Source organism: Convolutriloba macropyga, chromosome 5, assembly GCF_964194025.1.
Source record: "Convolutriloba macropyga chromosome 5, txConMacr16.3, whole genome shotgun sequence".
In the NCBI taxonomy this organism is placed as follows: domain Eukaryota; kingdom Metazoa; phylum Xenacoelomorpha; order Acoela; family Convolutidae; genus Convolutriloba; species Convolutriloba macropyga.
Window position 1 is genome coordinate 42344838 of NC_134472.1, and position 22212 is coordinate 42367049.

General features: G+C 34.8%; 1 protein-coding gene across 1 annotated transcript in view; it reads left to right on the plus strand.

Moving 5' to 3' along the window:
- LOC142339398 (uncharacterized) overlaps positions 1-22212 on the plus strand; it is a 105269-nt gene that overhangs the window by 76101 nt on the left and 6956 nt on the right. The window contains exon 4 of the mRNA XM_075389416.1: positions 16827-17289. Within this exon, the coding sequence (XP_075245531.1) occupies positions 16827-17289 (463 nt within the window). The remainder of the gene's footprint in view (positions 1-16826; positions 17290-22212) is intronic.

The following is a 22212-nucleotide window of genomic DNA, read 5'->3' on the forward strand; positions in this document are numbered from 1 at the left end:
TATAATGGACAAATACTTTTCCAAACCTCAATACTTGGCTAAAAATACTAATAGCTGATTGTATACAATGCCAAACAAACAAAGTGTTTGCCAATACGAGAACAAAAGGCAAACAAGAACAATTAGCGACAACAAAAACATATTTCAACGAAATGATAATGATCGACACAAAGGGACCAATCCACCCAACTTCTGAAGGAAATAACTATATCTTCGTGATAGTTGATGCATTTTCACATTACGTAACGATAATGTGTGCACCAAAAAATAATGCACATTACGCATTCACAGCATTATTTGAACATTGGTTGATGAAATTCGGACTACCCGAAGAAATTAGATCGGATAACGGATCAGAATACATTAACACAGAACTAACACACCTTTGTAACTATTTTGAAATCAAATTCAAACCCAGTACAACCTATGCACCCTAGACCAACGGTCTAGTAGAAGGAACAAATAGAATAATTGGACAATTTATTCGAACATTATTACAGGAAAAATACAATAATTGGTCACGGAAAGCAAAATTTTTCCCCTACGCATATACAATACCAAACAAGATTACGTATGTCACCATATGAAGCTGTTTTTAACCAAAAACCACGAAAGCCAACAAAGATAAAACTTGGAACAACAACAGATGAGATGGGAAACTGCAACCCAACTGAAACAAGTGCATGTAACACGCAACCAACACACACCCATTTAGAAAAACAATTTAGTCACCCGACAATTGCAAAACTTCAGAAAGGAACATCTGCCAAATGGTTCCTTGACAAAGAAAAACACTACAATGAAACATATAAAACGATAACCAAAATTCTACAAAACAGAAAAAAATTATCGGATGAAATGAATCTTTGATTCAGAACAGCAAAACCACTCGAGAAAAATATTTTCGTATTAGTAACAAATCAACAAGTTGATGGAATTTCTAAAAAACTGTTACCTTTAAAAACAGGACCTTATCTTATCATCGATAAGCCCACAGAAACAACATACATACTAAAAGATAACAATAAAGAACAAATAACAATACACAGAAATCACATTGTACCATACTACCCTAAAGAAAAACATATAAAGTTGGAACTACAAAACTATCTTCTCACAAAGGAAATGCCAATATTGAAACAACCACACGAAAAAGTTAAACGAGAATGAGCAATACAACAATCAGATGAACCGAAAAATCATCAATATAATCTTCGCAAAAAGAAAATAACATAATAATAATAATATAGATAATAATAGTAATAATAACAATAACAATAATCAGACTGACCTTAAATGGCTACATAATATAACACTATATAAATGCTTCATATTCTGATAATGTTCACCCAGTTTTATACTATAATACACCTATCCACAATTCGACTACTATATTCACTACGAAACTAATTTCGAATACATCATCCTACTTTTAATCAACACTTTATCCTTTTGAAACATCCAGTACTCTACTACTTTGTTAACATCCAGTATTCTACTACACTTTCACACTTCCCTAACCCGAACCTTGTGTGCATACCTCCAGAATATTAGAAAAATAAAGTAAAAAGACACATTTAAATTACTGAATGAAAACATTAATATACATATTGGAATACAAATAAAAACAAAAGCACAACAAAACTAAAAAGATGTTAACAACCACCTAACCTCTATAACATATGTCGACAAGCAACTATGTGAATAAGGACCAAGTTTATAAAACAAAATGTTACTAAACAATGTTTTTAAACAATGTTCAATAAATAACAGTTTAAAACAAACATTTAATACATTAACGATATGCATTAACACCTTCTAGTGAAACAAGATAAAAACGATATTAATATAAACGAATACTACTCTTTCAACAATCAAACGACAAACTGAACTAACACCATCTTCACCAACATTGTCCACCATCATCTTCCTCTTCCACTCTCTTCTTTCACCACCTTCACCAACATTGTTCACCATCATCTTACTGTCTATTCACCATCACCATCCATATTGTAAAACAAATAAACAAATAACAACAAATTCAAATAACAAACCGAATATCCAAACAGGATATACTAATACTAATAGGTTTTGATAGTAGCCCTTGGAACCACCACTAATGAATGGAAAAAAGGGTTTCATGTAAACAATGAAATCAAAACACAAAATAATCAAAAAACAAATGGTATCTTGTTGTTCACAAGCTTGGAACTGGAATAGACATCATGGAATTGTCAACATTACAAACATTAAACAATCAATCAAACAATAAAAACAATCGAATAACAAATAAAACCAAATAACACTATCCCCTCACGTTCGAGGATTCACGGAATGGAATAGATACTTTGTAGACGTTAAAGTTGAAAAAGAACAGTAAACACTATACACACTTGAGTAAAGTTGCAAAATAACAAAAGTTAATAACAGAGTAAACCGTGTTACAACAGCAATTAGTAAAGAAAAAGGAAACAAATAATAAAACGGAAGTTAACGCGTAAAATATAAGACGAATAACCGTTTACGTGTAAATTCCTGTAGATAACTTCCTGTAGATAACAATTAAGTTAACAACGAAGTGTTATAACAGAATCAGTAACAAAGTGTTATAACAGCGAAAAGTTATAACAAAGAAAGTGCTATAATTATTACACACACAATAAGTGCAATACACAACTAACATTCAGTCGATTGTGTAACAACTGTAACATATTGTCTCTTGTGTAACAATCATAACGTTCTATGTAGACGTAACGGCATAAATGTAACAATTCAAGATACATCTACATCGATCATCAATGTCAATTTCCATACATATCCGTATCTCGTTAGCACATACAGCGTTGAACACAGATTCATTACCTATAAAACAACATAAACGTTACATACAGAAAGTAGATACCGATACATACTATATCAGATCAACTCCGCACAAAGATACCCAGTATGATACCTAAACACATAAACGGTTAGTATGCGAAACGAATGTAGATTCATCAACTGTAGAATGAACCTACGACCCCAATTCATTAACTCATAGACACTTTGGACATTATTTTAAAGAACTACCCATTTAAGAAGTAATTAGGAGACACCGGTGTCTCAGCCAAATAACCTCAGGCTATAAGTATCCAGTATTAGACCAACTATATTACCAGAATAATTTTGGACTTATATCATTTCGACCGACTAACGTTCGGACATCTGAACACACTTACACAAATTGTATACGTCATAAAAGCAAAAACGACGTCATAAAAGCAAAAACGGACGTTATATCCAAAGACGGACGTCATCATAAACCAACGTCATTACACTCATTAGCCAACTAAAATCTCATTAGTACCATCATTAGCATGATCAAAAGTAACAAGGACCCATTAAAAAATGCAAAAGGAATTGACACCAACAAGAAAAAGACAACTTGACAATCTCTTTATACCTTCATAGAGGAAGAGATTTAAGAACAAATTATAGGGACTTAACATTTCCCTGCAAACGCAATTAGCAACAAACATAATGTCATACCAATTAACAATTTCAACACCATGAACGAGATGGTGAGTACCATGATAGATCTGACGAAGATCAATTAGCAGTTGAAGTTACCACTTCGATTGCACAAAAATCAATTTGAAGTTGACAAAGCTATCGAATAACCAATTAACCTTAGCACCAAATAACTTGGTAACCAATTAACTTTTGCGCCACACTACTTAGTAACAAATTACCTTCTCCATCAAGTTATTGGTAACAATCAAAGTTGACGCCACAAGGCACCTATTGATTAACGGACAACTTGAAACTAAATGTTAACGAGTAAATAGACAACATCATTAGACTAACTACCATAATCATACCAAGACGAAAGCACGTCATTATACCATCAAACATACCAATTACAGGAGAAAAACAATAACAACAACAAAGTTAAGGAAACTTCAAACGAATCGTGTAATTTTAAAACTTCGATACTCAAGAAACTAATTAGATCCAGAAAAATTGTGAAATTAGCAACTTCAAGAAACAAACAAGAAAAACGGAAGACATCTAAATGTCAGGAGAATTGTAGAAAGCAACAGAAAGTAAAACAAAAATCACAACTCCGATTTTGTCTCGTACAGATCACTACCTCAGTAAAACTTGAATATTTTGTAAATTTCAGCTAGGCTGAAAACACAAAACAAAACTTGTAATACTCAGCCAGAAAAATTTCATAACTTCAATTCCAAAATAACATTCTTTCTGACTTGCCTCCGATTTCAATAACTTTCTAAAATTTTGATCCTCAATCTCAATTCCATTCCCAACCTGTATTGTCACACTACATTCAAACGAATTCAATTCATTTTGAAATTTTCACTTCAGTAAAAACTCAAATCATTTCTATAAACCGATAAACTCCAATTTTTCAGACAGTTATAACAAATTTGTTTCTTTTATCATCAAGCATTCTCCACAAAACATTTCAACAACAAAAGGTAAACTGAATTTTTTCAATTTTATTTCTGAGAGACTATTTCACCATTATAGCCTTCACTGTAATGAAATACCACCCATGCTTAGTGTATCAGAGTTTATGCAATCACTCAATAGAAATCAACTTTTTATAAAGATAACAGTCCAACGAGTACTCAACCACGACTATTCTTTCGGATGTTATATACATTTTGACAACGATAGTGTTAGAGTAAATGAAAGTATGACTCAAAAACTTATTCGTTTATAATAGAAGGTAAAACTGAAACTGGACAAGAAATAAAACTGTTTTGAGGAGAACAACATTTTGAATTACTAAAGAACACAGCGCCTTGCACCGAATCAATTACAGAATTTGAAACGCTGAAACAACAAATTAACACAGATAGGTGTGTTGATATAAACAAACTACATACAGTTTTTCTAGTAGTTTGCAAAAAAGAAGCTATAGAATTATTAAACGATAAACTAAAAGAATAGAACCATACATGATACCTATTATAGTCATAGTTGTGTATCAATAGAAGCACAAGAACTTGCTAGTGCGGCACCGCTAAGTGTCAATTACATTGGTAAATAACTGTCACTTTGCAGTGGAGCATTGCATTCATTATCCAGCTATAGTATACAAAACAAGTATACAAAACAATTTCACCTTTAACTAAAGTTACGATTTAACATACTATCACACACACTACAAAACAATTAATACAAACAAAAACACAATAATTTCAGTTTCAAAAATTGATTTCCCAGACGCATTAATAGCAACATACATAATATTATCTAAAATAATATTCTTCTTCACTATCTTTCTAGTACCCTGCATAGTTGTTATTTCTACCTACTTAGCAATAGTAACAATAAACGAAGTTATCAGAAACCGTAGAGTTATCTATGCAAGTCCACCAGTACAATAATACAGTAACAACTAATGAACGAAATTCACTCCGATATATACCATATATGTAAAACCAATACAGATATTATAGAACTAGAAATTTTTAAATTCATTAAAGTTGCACTCCTAATTTATTTCTTCCTACGCACGTGTTTAGGTTTAATAGAATATTTCATAAACCCATAAAAATTGATCCTATACCAGATATAGAAGAATCAATATATTACACACTACACTACCAAAAATTCTATATACAAATAGGATTCCCTAAAAATTCACCATTACACGGCAACGTTTTATCAATTAAATCTTCGCCTAGAAAATAACGAAATTTGGATATCCAATTTAGGAGCACAAAAACAGCCACCACAAGAACTTATACCACTATTAATACTAGCACCACTATACATTCAACTTCCACCACACGGACCTAGTTCAGGAGCATAAATATAATCCGCAAAAATTGCGTCATCAAACAATAACTATAGTAACAACAATAAAAATCAAGAAAGACCACATCATAACGAAGGCACAGATTTAACAAACATACCAACATCCCCGGAAATTGATGATAATTTAAACCCAGGAAACGAAAACCCATACACTGTACGGCGAGACCGCCCGGAAAGAAGAGAGCTCTTAAGAGCACGACGTAGATCTTCTTTATCATTTCCAACACAAGATTCAACATTAGTTTCATATTTTTCTACAGATATTGATTCTAACATAATTAGACCTATAGAAGCAGGACAGTCAGAACCTCCAAGTAAAACTGGAACACCAACATTGCACAACTTTAGTATAGATTCACCAAGTGATAATTTGACTAATAGTACAATCCGAACACCAACACCACCCGAAATAAGAGCAAACCCCTTCTTACCACCTACATTCCAACAAAGACAAGACTTTAACTTTGTTCAAGAACATTTCCGAGTACAACCACTACAGTCACCAAATAGCTCACTCTGGTCAGCAACATCACCACAATCCGCAAGTACTAGCACAACACAAAGAGCAAATCAAACTTCATCATCAGACACATCAGTAAGCATACCAAGAGTCGATCTGACAGACTCCTTACAACCACCGAGGAATACAGCTTTATCCCCAGCGTCATTTATACCAGAAATAAGACTACCATCAAGCCATCCTGGTAGAACACGATCAAGACCAAAACTAAACCCAAACCCACCTACTCGAAGTAGGATTAATGAACACACATCTTTTTGCATTAGATCACAAAACTTGGAATCCACCACCACCACTATACGGACCCACTAACTTAAGAGACACACTTACAAACTGGTCATGAAACAGATTAATAAACACCTTAAATCTAACAGCACGACAGCGTAACACAGCACTTAAACGTTTTAGCAACACCTAATCAAGAACTCAAATTTAACACTACAATAAAATACGACACTATCTTTAACCATCCATTTCATGCAACTACACCATCGATAATTACAACTATGACCCCAGCACCTTTTATCTGCATTGATTTTATATATAAATTTGACAGATATACAAAACAAACATTAGGATTTGCAACATTCTATAATCCTCACACCGGTTTATCATATACATGTCGCTTCAACTAAAAGCCATAATATTAATATTGTTTTTAATAATATATATTTACATGAAAATAGAAACAAAAACACAATTAGAGCACAGACTAAATATCCGTGTTAAACAACGTATCAAGGATCGTATAAATGAAAGAGTGGCATAAAAAATTTTCAAAACAAAAACAAAATAAATACAAATACATCATACGCATTCAACCAGGAGAAATTCAATAATCTTAAAAAACATGTATTTAACAATAACACCAAATTTAAAACTAATCCACAATATTTCACCTATGACACCAAAATGAAAGAACTAGAAGAGTTTAAAAACAGTTCAAACTACGAAGCTATGTGGGAAATAGCCATCGATAAATGGACACGAAATTGGAATTTCTATAGAGAACAATTAACAAACAGTATACTAGAGAAATTCAACATGAACAATAAAAGACAAAAAATACAAAAATAGGCTTTGTAGAACTAACAAGACAAAACATTAATGGCTCCGCAACTGGACCACAAGACATCTTCATAGAACATTACGATTGCGATGCAGAAGAAATTACTAATGTTAAGTATTATGAACTAAACAAAATTAGTACATGTAAATTCAAACCACTCGATTTAGATATGACTAAAAACCGAAGTACAACTACTATCAAAAGCACAAGCAGTAGAAATAAAAGCGTACGCAGTTACAGGAACAATCAAAGAACGCGTAGAATGGTGTTCACAACACACTGATTATTTTAGAGCTAACAGACCTAGTTATTACGTCTCAGATGCTTGAAGAACAAAAATATTAGATGCAGATGAAGTTGGAAACAAACTCGCTAGAATAAACCTAATTTAATATTTCATATAATTACATAGCTAACCCACCACTTCAGAAAAAGATCGAAGACATGCAAGGCAGAATACAATTTGAATTTGATACTCCTATGGTACCAACATACGGAAGAATAGTCTACGATTATACAAACCGGATGTGGATACCAAATGAAATTTAAATAGCTCAGTCAAACTGCATGAAAGGACCAAGAAAACAAAACAATAGATATACTAGATTGGACATTAGAAATAAAAGAAGTATCATTAATACTAAACTTGGACACTGAAGAAATATCATATATGGGAACAAAATTACCATGTGATCTCCGGAAAGGAGAGTGTCTACCGACACCGTTCACAAAAGCAACAATTGTTTGGGAACCACAAACACATTGTCACTTATTTGAACTTATTAGATTTGATGCATTTATGGTAAAATACCAAGACAGATACTGGATAGAAACAAATGCGGAATGGACAACAGTTCAACAGCATGATATAGCACAAAAATAAAAATGAACAAAACACACTATTGCCACCAGATTCGAAGTCTACCCATTAGTAGAACGCGAATGCGGTTCACTCCAACCAATACACAAAACAGAGTACGACGACATTTACATAATATACGAATACGGATTCGATATGCACACAGGACACAAATAACAAGAAAGAAAGACAGGTTTGAAGAAGAAAAATTTGTAAAAATTAAACCAAAACAAATAACATCAGAACACACACGGTACGAAGACGAGGAAAACAAACAATATTACTATGGTTTTGTAAACGAAAACACACACATGAACATGAAAATGGACCTCTACATGAGTAACATATACTCGAGAATAAGTCTACAAGCAATAGAATTTCATTCGAAAATCTGTGCACAAACTAGAAACATTCGATAATTAACACTGACACAAGTACTAAAGAACACCACTCCTAGGACACATCCTTACTGGAGATAGATCAATATTCGTCAAACAAGAAGGAATAAACGTAATGAAAATGTACAAATGCGCGAAAAAATCATCTCCCTTGTACGTGCCACAAACTCGTGAAAGTTACGATAAAATACCATTTCTATACAAAAATAGAGTACCATACGTACATCAATTAACAAGACAAACCTATTTATGGGCAAAGAAAGTACCATGCTCACACAGCAACTTCGATCAATTAATTTCTATAGACACTGAAGGAACAGCTGGATATAGAGTAACACCATACCCAGTAAAAGTAGAAACAATATTGAATACAATATCACCTGAAGAAATCGTACTTGATAACATGTTTAGTAAAGCAAGTTTAATTGAAAGTGGTATATACAGTAAAGAACAACTAGTAAGTAAAGAACAACTAGTACAAGAACGAAAACGAGATTTACTACATGAATATATGCGAGACCGCGAAAAACTATTACAAGAAGCAACATCAGCAAATGCTCAGAAATTACTAGAACTTGAACAATTAGGATTATTACAAACCTATAAATACTACGAACAATCACTTAAATGATTAAGAGATATCAACATTAATGGATATAACTTCCAAATTGATCAACCAAGTGTTAACTGGAAAGAGATCTTTGACGGAGCATGGCTAAAAGAACAAATATTAACAATCTTTGGTTGGCCATGGTACGTCTTAGAAAAAATGGCAATAATATACTTCATGATAAGTATGATATTATTTATAACAAATCTTATCATCAAATTTTATAACGCTTTTGCAATACATAAAGCAATCGGAAAACAAGCAAGCATAACAAAAATTCTACTTACAGGAATATTCGGAATATTTTCACAAAATTAACTCAACTCGTAGCTCAAATACAAGAAGAAGACAATAGTCACAACAGTGATGAAAACAACAACACACACTACGGAAATAACAATTCACGAAAATATAAGCAAAAATTTCGTCGACTCTCCACAAATTTACCACATATAACAGATCATAATGACAATGATGAACCTACAGAAGTTTATAAAGATGCGAATTATAAACATTATAACACAACAATTAGAAGAACAGAAAAAGGACTACAATTAAGAACAATAGAATCACCTACGAAGAAACAAAAACCACCATTACCAGAACGAAAATATAAACAAGAACCGTTGAGAGTAGAACCGTTTAAGGTAGAACCATTGCAAACAATATCGGAAAATAAAATACCACAACTCCGACAACAATTTATTACTCCACCACCTGCATATCAATAATTAGGAAATAACGCACCCTTACCCAGTGCGCCTCATTTACAGCAACAACCTACATCATTTAACGGACATTCGTTTGAAACGCCTTTACCTGTTCAACAATCAACACCTTATGAAATACCTCAACCTTCTAGTACATCAACAAGTAAACAACCTTTAATACCGACAGTAAAACTAATGGACATACAAAATCCACCACCTATCGATTTCGACCAATTAAAATTAACGGCTAACAAAATGAATAACCGCAGTCATAGTTTAGACATACTAAGAAATGACGATCAACCACATACAAATGAGGTAACGTATTGTGATTCGCATTCTGCGGACACTTATGAAGTGTAACAAATACATATTACGAAAACATTTAACATTTATTACTTTTTCATATATGTACCTAATACATGTATCTGATACTAATATGTACCTGATACTAATATGATTGACGAACAACAAAGAATAACACTTACCATGTAACTTGTCACAAATTGTAACAAGATCACTAAACAGTGATAGATAAAACATATAACATCATTAGAATGGTAACAATATGAAATGATAACAAATATACCAGTAACAATACCTTTCATGTAAACTCATGCAGACAAATTCGTGCATGTAACTCATGCATGTAACAATTTGTGCGAACATACATCTAGTAACTTGAATAACCACATAGTCTACAACCTGATACTCAGAAATAATAATACTGAACAATTTATAACAACATTCTGTAACAATATTCGAATAACATTCACCCTGTAACAAAATCTCCATTACTTATGTACAACAAACAGTTAACAAATAAATATCTTTTAGCAAATGGCATCCAGAATGGATTATGAACAAGAATCTCCATGTAAAGCCGACTCTCCTCAGCTATGACGTAGAGGAAGGCGAGCTTAGCTCTGGATCTGGACGTTCCAGCCCTGGAACAATTAGAGATAATGCATCCGAATGTAGCACACAAACAGATGACTACATCGATAACAGTCACCCACAAGAAACAGTCACCACCATGAGGGTGGAAGTGGAGAACACAACGTCTGATTATTTTACACAGACAGCACTCAATCAAAAAACACCACAGTAAATAGCACATATAATTTCTGAAAAAGTTGTTAAACCAAAACCGGATGTAAGGCGAAACCAAGAATCTTTCTGTACTAGAAAACCTGATGATATAACAGAACAAAACACTAGTACACATAGTTATCAATACAATAGACCACAGAACCGATCTCAGAACAATAATTCGTATAATACCTCGAAACCGATTGAAACACATATGTCTCCACCATTACCGAATTACCCCCCACCAGTGAGAACACCTCCTCTTGAAGACTATACAACAGATAGTAACAAAATGCAACAACGTGTTCAACAACGTTGGTTCGAAAGAAATTCCAGTCATATTCGACCGAACAGTCTACGTTTCCCCTACGCAGTAACACCACGTAGTAACAATAGCAAGTCATTTTTCCATCAATCAACTAACGAACAATCAACAGCTACCGTTATGGAAACCATATGGTTCCAAGAAAAGGATCCTAGAACATTGAACAACCCACATAGCAGTAACTACAACCCATTATTGTCTTACCGCAATTGGGCAGAAATGCCTTTTGAATCTAAGAACTATAACTTTGTCATTGCACCCCTCTTTAACCTGAAAGATCGCATATCCGAATACTTTCCACCTTCGCCATCTGAGAACACTAATACTGTCAAACGCAGTACGAAAAATATGGGACGGGATAAATTCCATCAAGCTAATTACCCCATCCTTAAACAATTTTATAGCTTAACGGAGCGGGTCCTATACGACTACAATTATGAGTTTAAAGTACCTGTATTATGCACATTCGATCACCTAGTAGCAAAAGCATCTCAGGATCTCTCAGCATATAGCGTATTTGAACACGAAATTTTCCAACTTAGTTTCGACTTTCTCCATCCCACTCCAAAAGACGTACAGAACAATAACTTTCGTTTAGATGAAACCAAACTGATTCACAATTTGATCTATTACACCTTCTTCAGAGATAAAGAGCTATATACAGATAAAAGCTACATCCATATCAATGATCAACTAACATCCACCTACTTTCTGAATTATGGATATAAACTGAAATGGGAATACACCATTGGAACACTCCGAAATTTTGATCCCATAAAAAATTACTACATCTTCCAACCTAAGGATTCACCTGAAAGACCATTGATGGTACCTCTCGAGGCACTTGAACCTTGCGAAGAGTACCACACATATCATTTAGAAGGAAGCGTAACAAACAGAGATTTCAGTAACAGAATTCAATATAACAATGAACGAAAACAACAGATCTTGAAAAAGAGCTAAGGAAGACTGTAAAAGCTTCGATTACGGAAACAAACATTAACGAGGTCACTGACCTGTTGGCATACTTTCTCTCACACGATGAACATTTCGTAAAGGAATATAAACATTACAGAGATCGAACTAACCATCCTCAGCAAACAGAGAAATTTTAACAAATGGAAAATTGGAACAAGTTACAAATCTCGAACTTTAATAACAATGCCATTTCATTCATAACAGCTTCATTTAACAATGGATTTGTTTCTCTGCATATATGCTTATTGTTTTCCTATATTGTACCAATTTGTAACAATACCATCTATAGCCATAAACATTCCAAATATATTACCCAAATCTCTTTGAACATGCTATTTCAATTACAGTTGAAATGTTTAAACTATTACATTCCTGATTTGATTTGCTATATTAGTCTTAAATACAACACTGTCTTTAAGTATCACTGATACTTGATATAACACCTTGATATAACACTTAAAGAATAATTGACTTCTTCAGAACAACAATTTTTATTCTTTATTATTATTGTTTCTTATTCTCCTACCCATTTTCTACCTTCAGATAGTAAATTGTACATGTACATATGCAAAGATTATCCATAGTTAGATATATGCAATTTTGTAAATAAGAAATAAAGTAAATACAAAAAAGTACCTGATAATATTGTGTACAACGGAACCGGATATAAACAATAGCTTTATGCACTACAGTGTAGAATAACACACTATGTAATGTATAACAGACATGTACAACGAACAGTATACATAACGTATGCATAACACTACATAACACATTGGGTCATGACATGACAATTCTAACAACTTCTGAGCAAGTGTTTATTGTAACAAACTGTTGATACTTTGTTAATAACACTAACAATACGTCAAATAACTATATTGACACGTAATCTACTAACAGTACATAACAAAATATTCGAAGTCTATAACAACAAAAAAAAACGAAAATATTACCAATTCGAAAATTTCATATTACTAGGATAGTCTACTACTTTATAACAACGACTTTTCATAGGTAAACCATTAATAGACAAATCATTCATAAGTAAACGTTCCACATTTATAAACAACCATGCAATTATAACGACATGAAGTTAACAACTATGAACTATCACATGCAATAGTCTAGCAATATCATCTATTCTACTAACAGTAAAAACTAACAAGTTCTTTCTTCCCGAGAGAATTATTTGGAATGTTGAAATACATTATGTCGTATCCGGCGAACATTTATAAAATAAGCGCGCAGACAGATACTTTTACTAAATTTAAAAGTATGAAATAACCGTTATTAGGAATCAGGCGATGGGAAAATTTTGTCCACAACCATTAAACCTATAAGCGTGTTTTAAAACCTTTACTAAATTTAAACAGTACAGAAACCATTAGCAACCTTACAACATTTACAGATTCGATAAACGCTTCGTATAACATAACCGTAACAACTAACAAAACCACAAAACTGTAGAAGTATGATGAAGCAGTCTGTAAGGACTAAATTCATCAGAATAAATCATGACTCCGGGAGACAATAATTGAAATAATACATGTTCATATCCAATAATATAATCCAACATGACAGAAAAATCACATGTCACTATACCGTTTGTTATGACATATAGCAAATAACTTTTCGTTGTTGTCAACAACCTTGTTGTTACTCACCCAACCACACTCAATTTTTCCATCAGATTTCATATAACATTTAGAACAAAGGTTTTATTTTTTCTTTCCAACCGGAAGGGATACTACGTAATAACAGAACATTAATACCGCCTAACATGATAGGCTAAATCGAAAAAATTCTGAACATCTAACAGCTAACATGAGCAAACAAAAAGAATTCAGGTAAGTGAGGTAAGTCACTGGATATCAGGATTGCCTTCGACATCAACATCGGGCCTACCCAAAAGGATCTTCATCCACTGGAAGTGGTACTGGATACTTTTGTGGTTGTTGATGTTCACTCCTTGCTCCGTGGGCAACCTATGTTTAGGAATTGACCTACTGACGAACCGGCAAAAGCGCAACACACTCAACAAAAAGAAAAGAAAATCCTCCAGAGAGACTAAAGAGAAATTGAATGTAGTACTCACAAAAACTTCTAAAAAACTTAAACCCCGGAAAGATGGAGTCGGAGTCAGTGTTGACTTCCAACAAAGAAGATTTGAAGACTTTATTATTTAAATAAATAAAGACTGGAAATACTCTTTCCTGATTTGTTAAAATAGAAGAAATACCTTTCCTTCGATGTTTAACTATTTTCCCTTTCACTTTGCCTTTTAGTTGGTACCGATCAGTGTCATACCCAAACCTGATATAATAATAAAGTATATTTCTCTCTCTCTACTCCGCTCTTGTTTTGTATTGAGATATACGTTAGACTTTAGCATTGGGGCCCGTGCACAGTCTACTGAAGCTCAGATAGAAGAGTAACAGACTAGAGATATAGAACTTTAGTTAGTCAGGTAAGTCTCACTATTGTAATATAGTCTTGAGATACTATAAGAGCTCAGTAGAGTAACCTCTCAAGGTAACCCTACTCGAAACAGGTCTTAATCCTTGTTTTACAAGCTGCTTAATTTCGTCAGGTAGGTTTTCATCGTTCAGAGGCACTTGCGCTGTAACTTACCGCTTGTGCATAGGTAAATGGGTTAGATCCATTCTTTGCATTTTTTTCATAGGCATGATACAGTTGAAAATTTTCTAAAAGTGAGATGGTTTTTGAAGGATTCTCTATCGATTCCAACTTGCTCATTACAGTTTCCTCAATGCAGTTTATCCGCGATTGTCAATTTTTTCTCCTTGACTAGTGTAACAGTCAATTGATTCTCAGCGTTAAGCAACTGTAAACTATCAAATTGGGAGACAAATTCATTTGCAGTACAGACGGTGCTGTTTTTCTAATCGACGATTATTTCATGGATCAGCCAGTAGAACAATTGGGTCTGCTTCCTCGCACAATGGTTGTTCTTCTGTCGTTTTGGACAAGTTGTTGAATGCAAACCTTAAATGGGGGTCTCCCGATAGAAACTCAAATGTTCAATTTTGAGGATAACTCAAGGTTTGTAACTTTTTTCTGAAGCAGTTTTTGCAACGTGTCAGTTTTCTCTGCCCTCTTTGCATAAAAATCTGATAGATGAAATCGAAGCGCGCACTACACTCTGTAGAATTTGTTACAGATAGCAATATGGGTATTCTCCCAATCCAAACTGTGAAGAAAATTTGAAGCCCTTTGATATGATTTTTGTTCACTCAAATTAAGAGAATTGAATGGGCGCTGAGGTGAGAATGAAATTGTGTTCGTGTAGTTATTGGAATTTATTGCTAGCTCTCTCAATAAAACCAGATTTTTTGCTTCGAAAGCCTTCAAAATCAAGAACAAGCACTCTTGCAGTCAGCATTCCAATCGATCGAATAAACGATTTTGGAAAGATTTTAGGTATAAAAAAACAATACCAGTCGCATGACCCAGATATTCCTTTATGACTGGACAGGGTAAAACGTATAAATAACCGGTTCCCTTTTCACTGTACTCATAAACAAAACCAGGTGCGTCGTGAAATATAGCGTACAAACGCATTTTTTTTTTTTAAATTGACATAAGTGTAACGAAGAATTGTGAGTCCTAATCAGTCCACCATACGGTCTCAATTTCAATGCAATTTCCAAATCGAGGTAAGGATCCAAATACAAACAAGTTGCCAAAGAATACAAATTCTTTCGCAGTATTGTGAATATTCTTTTTTCACTTGTATATCTCATAAATCCTATCCAAATCTACCGTAGCAATTGTTGTCATTGCGCACTATTTCAAAAATGGCGGTTTCTAAACAGTAACTCAATCCTCTTGATCACCTTCAGTCAAATAAACAATGCTTGGTAATAATGCTCTCAGAAGGAGAAAATGGGAAATGGAGGGGGAAATGTCTGGATAATTATCCGGTTTCAACTGGGAGGTAGCTGTCCTTGCATGTAAAAGGTAGGGTTATCCTATCCCATGCAAAGGGTTGAGTTGTCCTATCCCATGTAAAGGGTTGGGTTGTCCTATCAAATTTGAAAGGTTGGTTTGTCCTCAGGACAACCCTATCTCTAACATGGGAGGACAACCCCCCCCCCCCCCCCCCCGCGATCTTCCAGTCAGTAAATGTTACTACTTACAGGTCTATGACAGATCAGGTCTACTTACAGGTCTATCGAAGATGTTTTCTAGAAATCTGCCAGCCACTGCCTTGAGTTTTTCAGTGCTTCAACTTAATGAACAAAGAATTTTCGGAGCATTCGCCAAATATATCAAAAACGGAAATGAATCTATTTGCCATTCACAACCCATTTCAAGTATTGCAAGGGGTTATTCTTCAAATGGGTCAATCTAAAATGTGCGTGCATTTGTGAGCTTGGTAGTTTTGATGGGCATGTATCAATATGTTTTAGAACTGGAAACCATTACAAGAACCCACTGCCTATATTTCTGCATTTTCCTGAACTTGTTAACAAAACAATTCACAAAAACTATATCGACTCTGTCAAGTTTCTGACAAGGAATGTTATTATCTCGAAAAGTTCTGAGAACTACATTGCTGCTTGGACGAATGAATCGCGGATTAAAGAAGACAACACTGTGAAAAGTCTGTGCAGCATTTTATTTCAATATGAACTGACTAATTCCAAGATTTGGTTCATGAAAATGGTACTTGAACCAACTGCACGGAGGCTTCTAGCACTTGGATTGCAGGATGGACGTGTTATGGTGCTGGATTTGAAGAGCGACCCTGACCCATCCAGATTGAGGGTGCACTTTTTGAGAACTGGCAACAATGTACCCATCGGAGCTATTCGACACGTGGCCTTTTCACCTGATTCCAGAATATTAATTGCCGTCTCCCAAGATGCAAAAGTAAGTTCTATCTAACGATCTCAAGGTTTAAACTCAAAGTAACATGCGGCATTCATTCACTATCATTTGATGGGTGATTTGAAATGAATAATATGTAAATATGGCGCATATGCCTGAAATTTGAATCGAAGTTCATGTAACTTTTGAAGACTTTACAATCGTGTTTTGGCTACATGCATACTATCAACCATCTGTCAGTAATATTGTAGCCAATGATTGTCGATATTATTATAGTGGAACACGACATATTTTGCAATTGACTGATAGGTTCTGATCACCCCGTCAATTAAGTACTCAAAAATGAGGTATTCCAAAAAATGAAACCCTTTATGCTAAAATTGGACGTAGTTGTATAAAAGCTTACAGGGGTCTCAATGAATGGTGGAATACTTATGTATTAACATCAATGCGTCAGGGGACACTTTGGGGAGATTTCCTGCAACGCGATTTTTTCTGAAGACAACGGGCGTGGGAAATTTTTAACGTTGCAAAAACTGTCTCCGTATTTTGTTGCCAAGTGTTTGTTCGATTTTTTGTTCCCACATTTTTTTTGAAAAAAATGGGACAACTTTATGCTAGCCACCTTTGTTCAGAATCGTTTTGAGAGCATCCCAGGCTAGAATATGTATCAATTTGAAGCTCTCTTCGTCTAGAATTTCAATGCAAATAGAAATTTTATAAAGAGAATTATAATTGATTCAATACCAATAACTACACCAATAACTTTTTTGGACTACACTGAGATTTGAAGAGGAAATCAAATTCTTTTTTTACATTTTTCTAAATTTGATGCCTTTTTAGGCCTCAAATGAATTTTTTCCCATAATTTCTTTCTTGAAACAAATGAATAAGAGTTGTTAGGAGCAGCTCCACGTTCAGCTTTTATTGGCTTCAAGTTCCCTATAATTTGGGACTTTTTAAAGAACATCATAATTTTTGAAGATTTTGAAGTCAATTGGAAGTCAAATTTGAAGGGGAACATCAGATAACAGAACGGGTAATCACTGTTACTGCATAGGTAACAAAAACTTGAACCTTCAGGGCGCGAACGGCTGCTTCTGAGATTTAAAAAAAATTAGATTTTGCGAGTTTTTGTTGACTTGCCGTGCTCTGACTGCTGCTTTTAGTGTTATCCCCTTTTCAATATCAGATTACTTCACGATGTTTAGTGCTTAGCTTCATTTGTGTAACTCACTTTTTGTGATTTTATTTGTTTTTTTATTTTGATACAAATTTGATTTGACAGAAATCCTATATAATTTTTGTTGTCCTATTCATAGTCTTTTTTGGAGGCTTGCATGATTATCGTAAATGATGTTAATTTGTATTGAAAAGAGGCTGTTTTTTGCATTCATTTTTTTACTCATGGAGAATACTTTTTCGTCAATTCACTATTGATGAAGGTTTTGTATTTCTGTTGGAAACACAGAAATAAAGAGATCTGAAACGCTTTCTAGTAAAGTATATTATCTTCCTTTGGAACCTTCTCGTACGTAGATTGCCTCTATCAAACTTCATATTTTTATGAGAATTTGAATTTTTTGGATTTGATGCTCACATAATAATAATTGTGTTCCCAGAGTGTTTAAACAGAAACTACTGCATAAAAGTTATTGCTTTTTATGATGCTCAAAGAGCTTCTTAGGTATATAGACTACCAAAACTTTTTCACTAATTCAGTGTTGCCACATAGAAAATCCCAAAAAATCTCTTACGATGTGAAGAAGAAAGTTGAGCTGTTATAAATCAATTATTTTTTACTGCTTTGTCATCATATGAATTAGCCATATAAATTAGTCTTATATGCATTTTTTTAAAATATTTTTTTTTCAAAGCTTTTTAAAATTAGCATATTTTGAAATAAGTGAGACGCAACCTGTTTTTGCCCGCTTTTCAGCTATCTACTGCATCTTGTGTGTGGTGGGTATGCGTCATTAGGGTTCTTTGCTGGATCTGTGAATTAGTCTAATTTTTAAATGAAACCACATTTTTAAATGGTATACTTAACTTTTCTTAATTCTGTAATAGCATTTGCTTTATCGTCTGCTCTATCGACAAAACACACCAAGACATCCTGATAGGTTTAGAGTTTTCTCAAACAGATTGATTTCGTTTCCTGCGTTTGCCGCTCCTTTATACGACTGCCTAAATTCATTTTGATTTTGTTACATCCTATTTATTTGCTGCTTTGTTTTTTTAAATCAAAACACCGTTTAGGAGATGCTGCAAGAAAAGACTTGAGAAAAATTGAGGAATTGTAAGTCACATAATGTAAGTCCCGTTGATATTGTAAGTCACATAATTGGAATAATTATGACAATTATTTAAAAAGTTCTTTCAGTTTCGAGTATTTTGCATTTTTGAAATGAAATGTTATGGTTAAGAATGACTTGAAATGAAAGGAGTTGAACTGAATACGCTTAAAGTGGAGCCGCTGTTTCTTTAATGACTTTTGGGTTCGTTTTCGATTATATAGTTAAAACATGGAACCATAATAGCTTTTTTATTATCACATATTCGCATATTATTTTCGAATAAACAAACACACGCGCAAACAAACAAGGACACACATACACGCACGCACACACTTACCACAACATGCACACACAGACAAACACCAATAGACACTAGCACGGAATGGCTCTCTCACACACACGAACCCATGCACGTACATGAAACATGCATACACATACTTTTGATTTTTCACGCATGCACGTCAAAACAAGGACGCGCGCAAACACACACACCCGCGCACACGCATGCGCACACACGTGCGCGAACAAACAAGGACGCACTTACATACACGCACGCACGCAAACACACACACTCGCTCCCACACGGGCACGCACAAGCTCACTACACAACATGCAAACACATACGGAAGCATGCAGACACATACAAACACACACTTAAGCGGGTACGTACGCACACGCGCAGATAAACACTACACACGAACGCACACAGGCAGGCAGGCAAGCACACACACTTGTGTACACACACACACAGACAAACAGTGCATACTTAGGCTTGCCCGCACACACACACATACACACACACACACAAACGGCACATACACACACTCACGGAAAGCCACTATATATACACACACGCAACCACGAACACGCACAAACACAGCACACACGTGCGTACACTGTACACACGCACTCAGACTTACGCACACACACGCACGCACAAACATGCGCGCACTCACATGCATACGCACGCGCGCATGCAGTAGCGCACACATACAGGAATGCACACATCGCTCATAAACACACCAGACAAACACAAGCACGCACTGACGCTCACACGCACGTACATGCATGCACGCACAGGCTTGAACGCAAATACATTCAAGCACACGCACGTACACAAAAATGCACACGCAGGAGCACACACGAACGCATACATACACACAAGCGCGGAAAATCTCACACACACGAATGCACGCACGCACATGACACTCAAACACATACGTTTCCACCCATACACGCGCGCATGCACACACACACACGAACAAACAAGGACGCACTCACATACACGCAAACATACACACCCTCAACCACCAGACAAGTAGGCACACACACACGACACAAACACGCAAGCAACCACCAAAAATGTTTGAGTTGTTGGGGTTTGCTCTCTAAATTTCGATTGTATCAACATTCTTTTGCAGTTGGCGTTGTCAGGAATGGCAACTTTGATAAAGTCATTTTCTGATGAAATACTTTTGGTTTTTGTAGTGTTTTGTTTACGTTCGTGCAGGTCTTGGTATTCGGTTTGTTTCTTTTATCGGAGGCTGATCTTTTAAGAAATCTGATGTTGTTGACTTCAATGGCGTCAAAGAAGTCACAGTAACCACTGGAAAAACTAGTTTTAATCGAAACCCTACTGAATACTATACCATTTGACGAAGTATGCAAACACTACTGAAAACTCGTCCATAAAAGACAATCTTTTCTCTTGATCTCTCTCTCTCTCTCTCTCTCTCTCTCTCTCTCTCTCTCTCTCTCTTGCTCTTTCAATATTTTTCTTCGGGAAATTGACCATGACATGGGGTTTCACGGGCTTCATTGACTTTTGCATCTTGCACACACGCACACTTACCCGCACAGACACACGCACGCAGACACACACCAGTTCACACATAGGCTGTAGTGAGTTAAGAGGAAATTGAGTACTCAAAAGGAGTGCCTTTTTCAACGTGCTTTTCGAAGTGAGAGAAGACAGATTTTCGGTTTCCGAGAGCAAATTTTTTTCACACGCGGCAATTTGATGTTTTGCTGTTTTCTGTTAATGTTATGTACGAATACTTTTAGAAGTCAATACGTATGATCTAATGACGCATAGTCGCACTTGTTACCCTTCCATAAGACAGCCAATAGTTTCGAGAGACTTCGAATTCTGCCCGATTTTTCCACTTTTAATTTTTTAATCTCATCAATACTGGGTCTCAATGGCTCCATTGATGCATGTTTAGATTGACTTACTGATTTAATCGGAAATTACAGCTTTTAATAAAATTAACACCAACTGGTTTCGAAAAAATATAGCGATTTTTTCAGTTTTTTCTATTTTCTGTAGTTTTTTTGTTCTGTCACTGAGTCTCATTATGGAGGGCTAATTGGCTCTCTTAAGATTCCCATTTATATCAGTTTACAAGGTTGTTTACACATCAAACTCTTTTACTGATTTGACACCGACTGCTTTAAAAATGTTAGTTTATCGCCTGGTTTTTTTTAGCTTTATTGATATTAATTTAATTGGTTTCGACACCATTTGTTTTTGACTATTTTTGAACTTCGGATTGTTGCCTGCATTTTTTGCTCTTTGTTACATGCTCCGCCAATGGTTTCCCTTAAAGTTGATATATGCTTTCTGTTGATAGACAGTCCAATAGCTGTTGAAAAATTCACGTTTTAT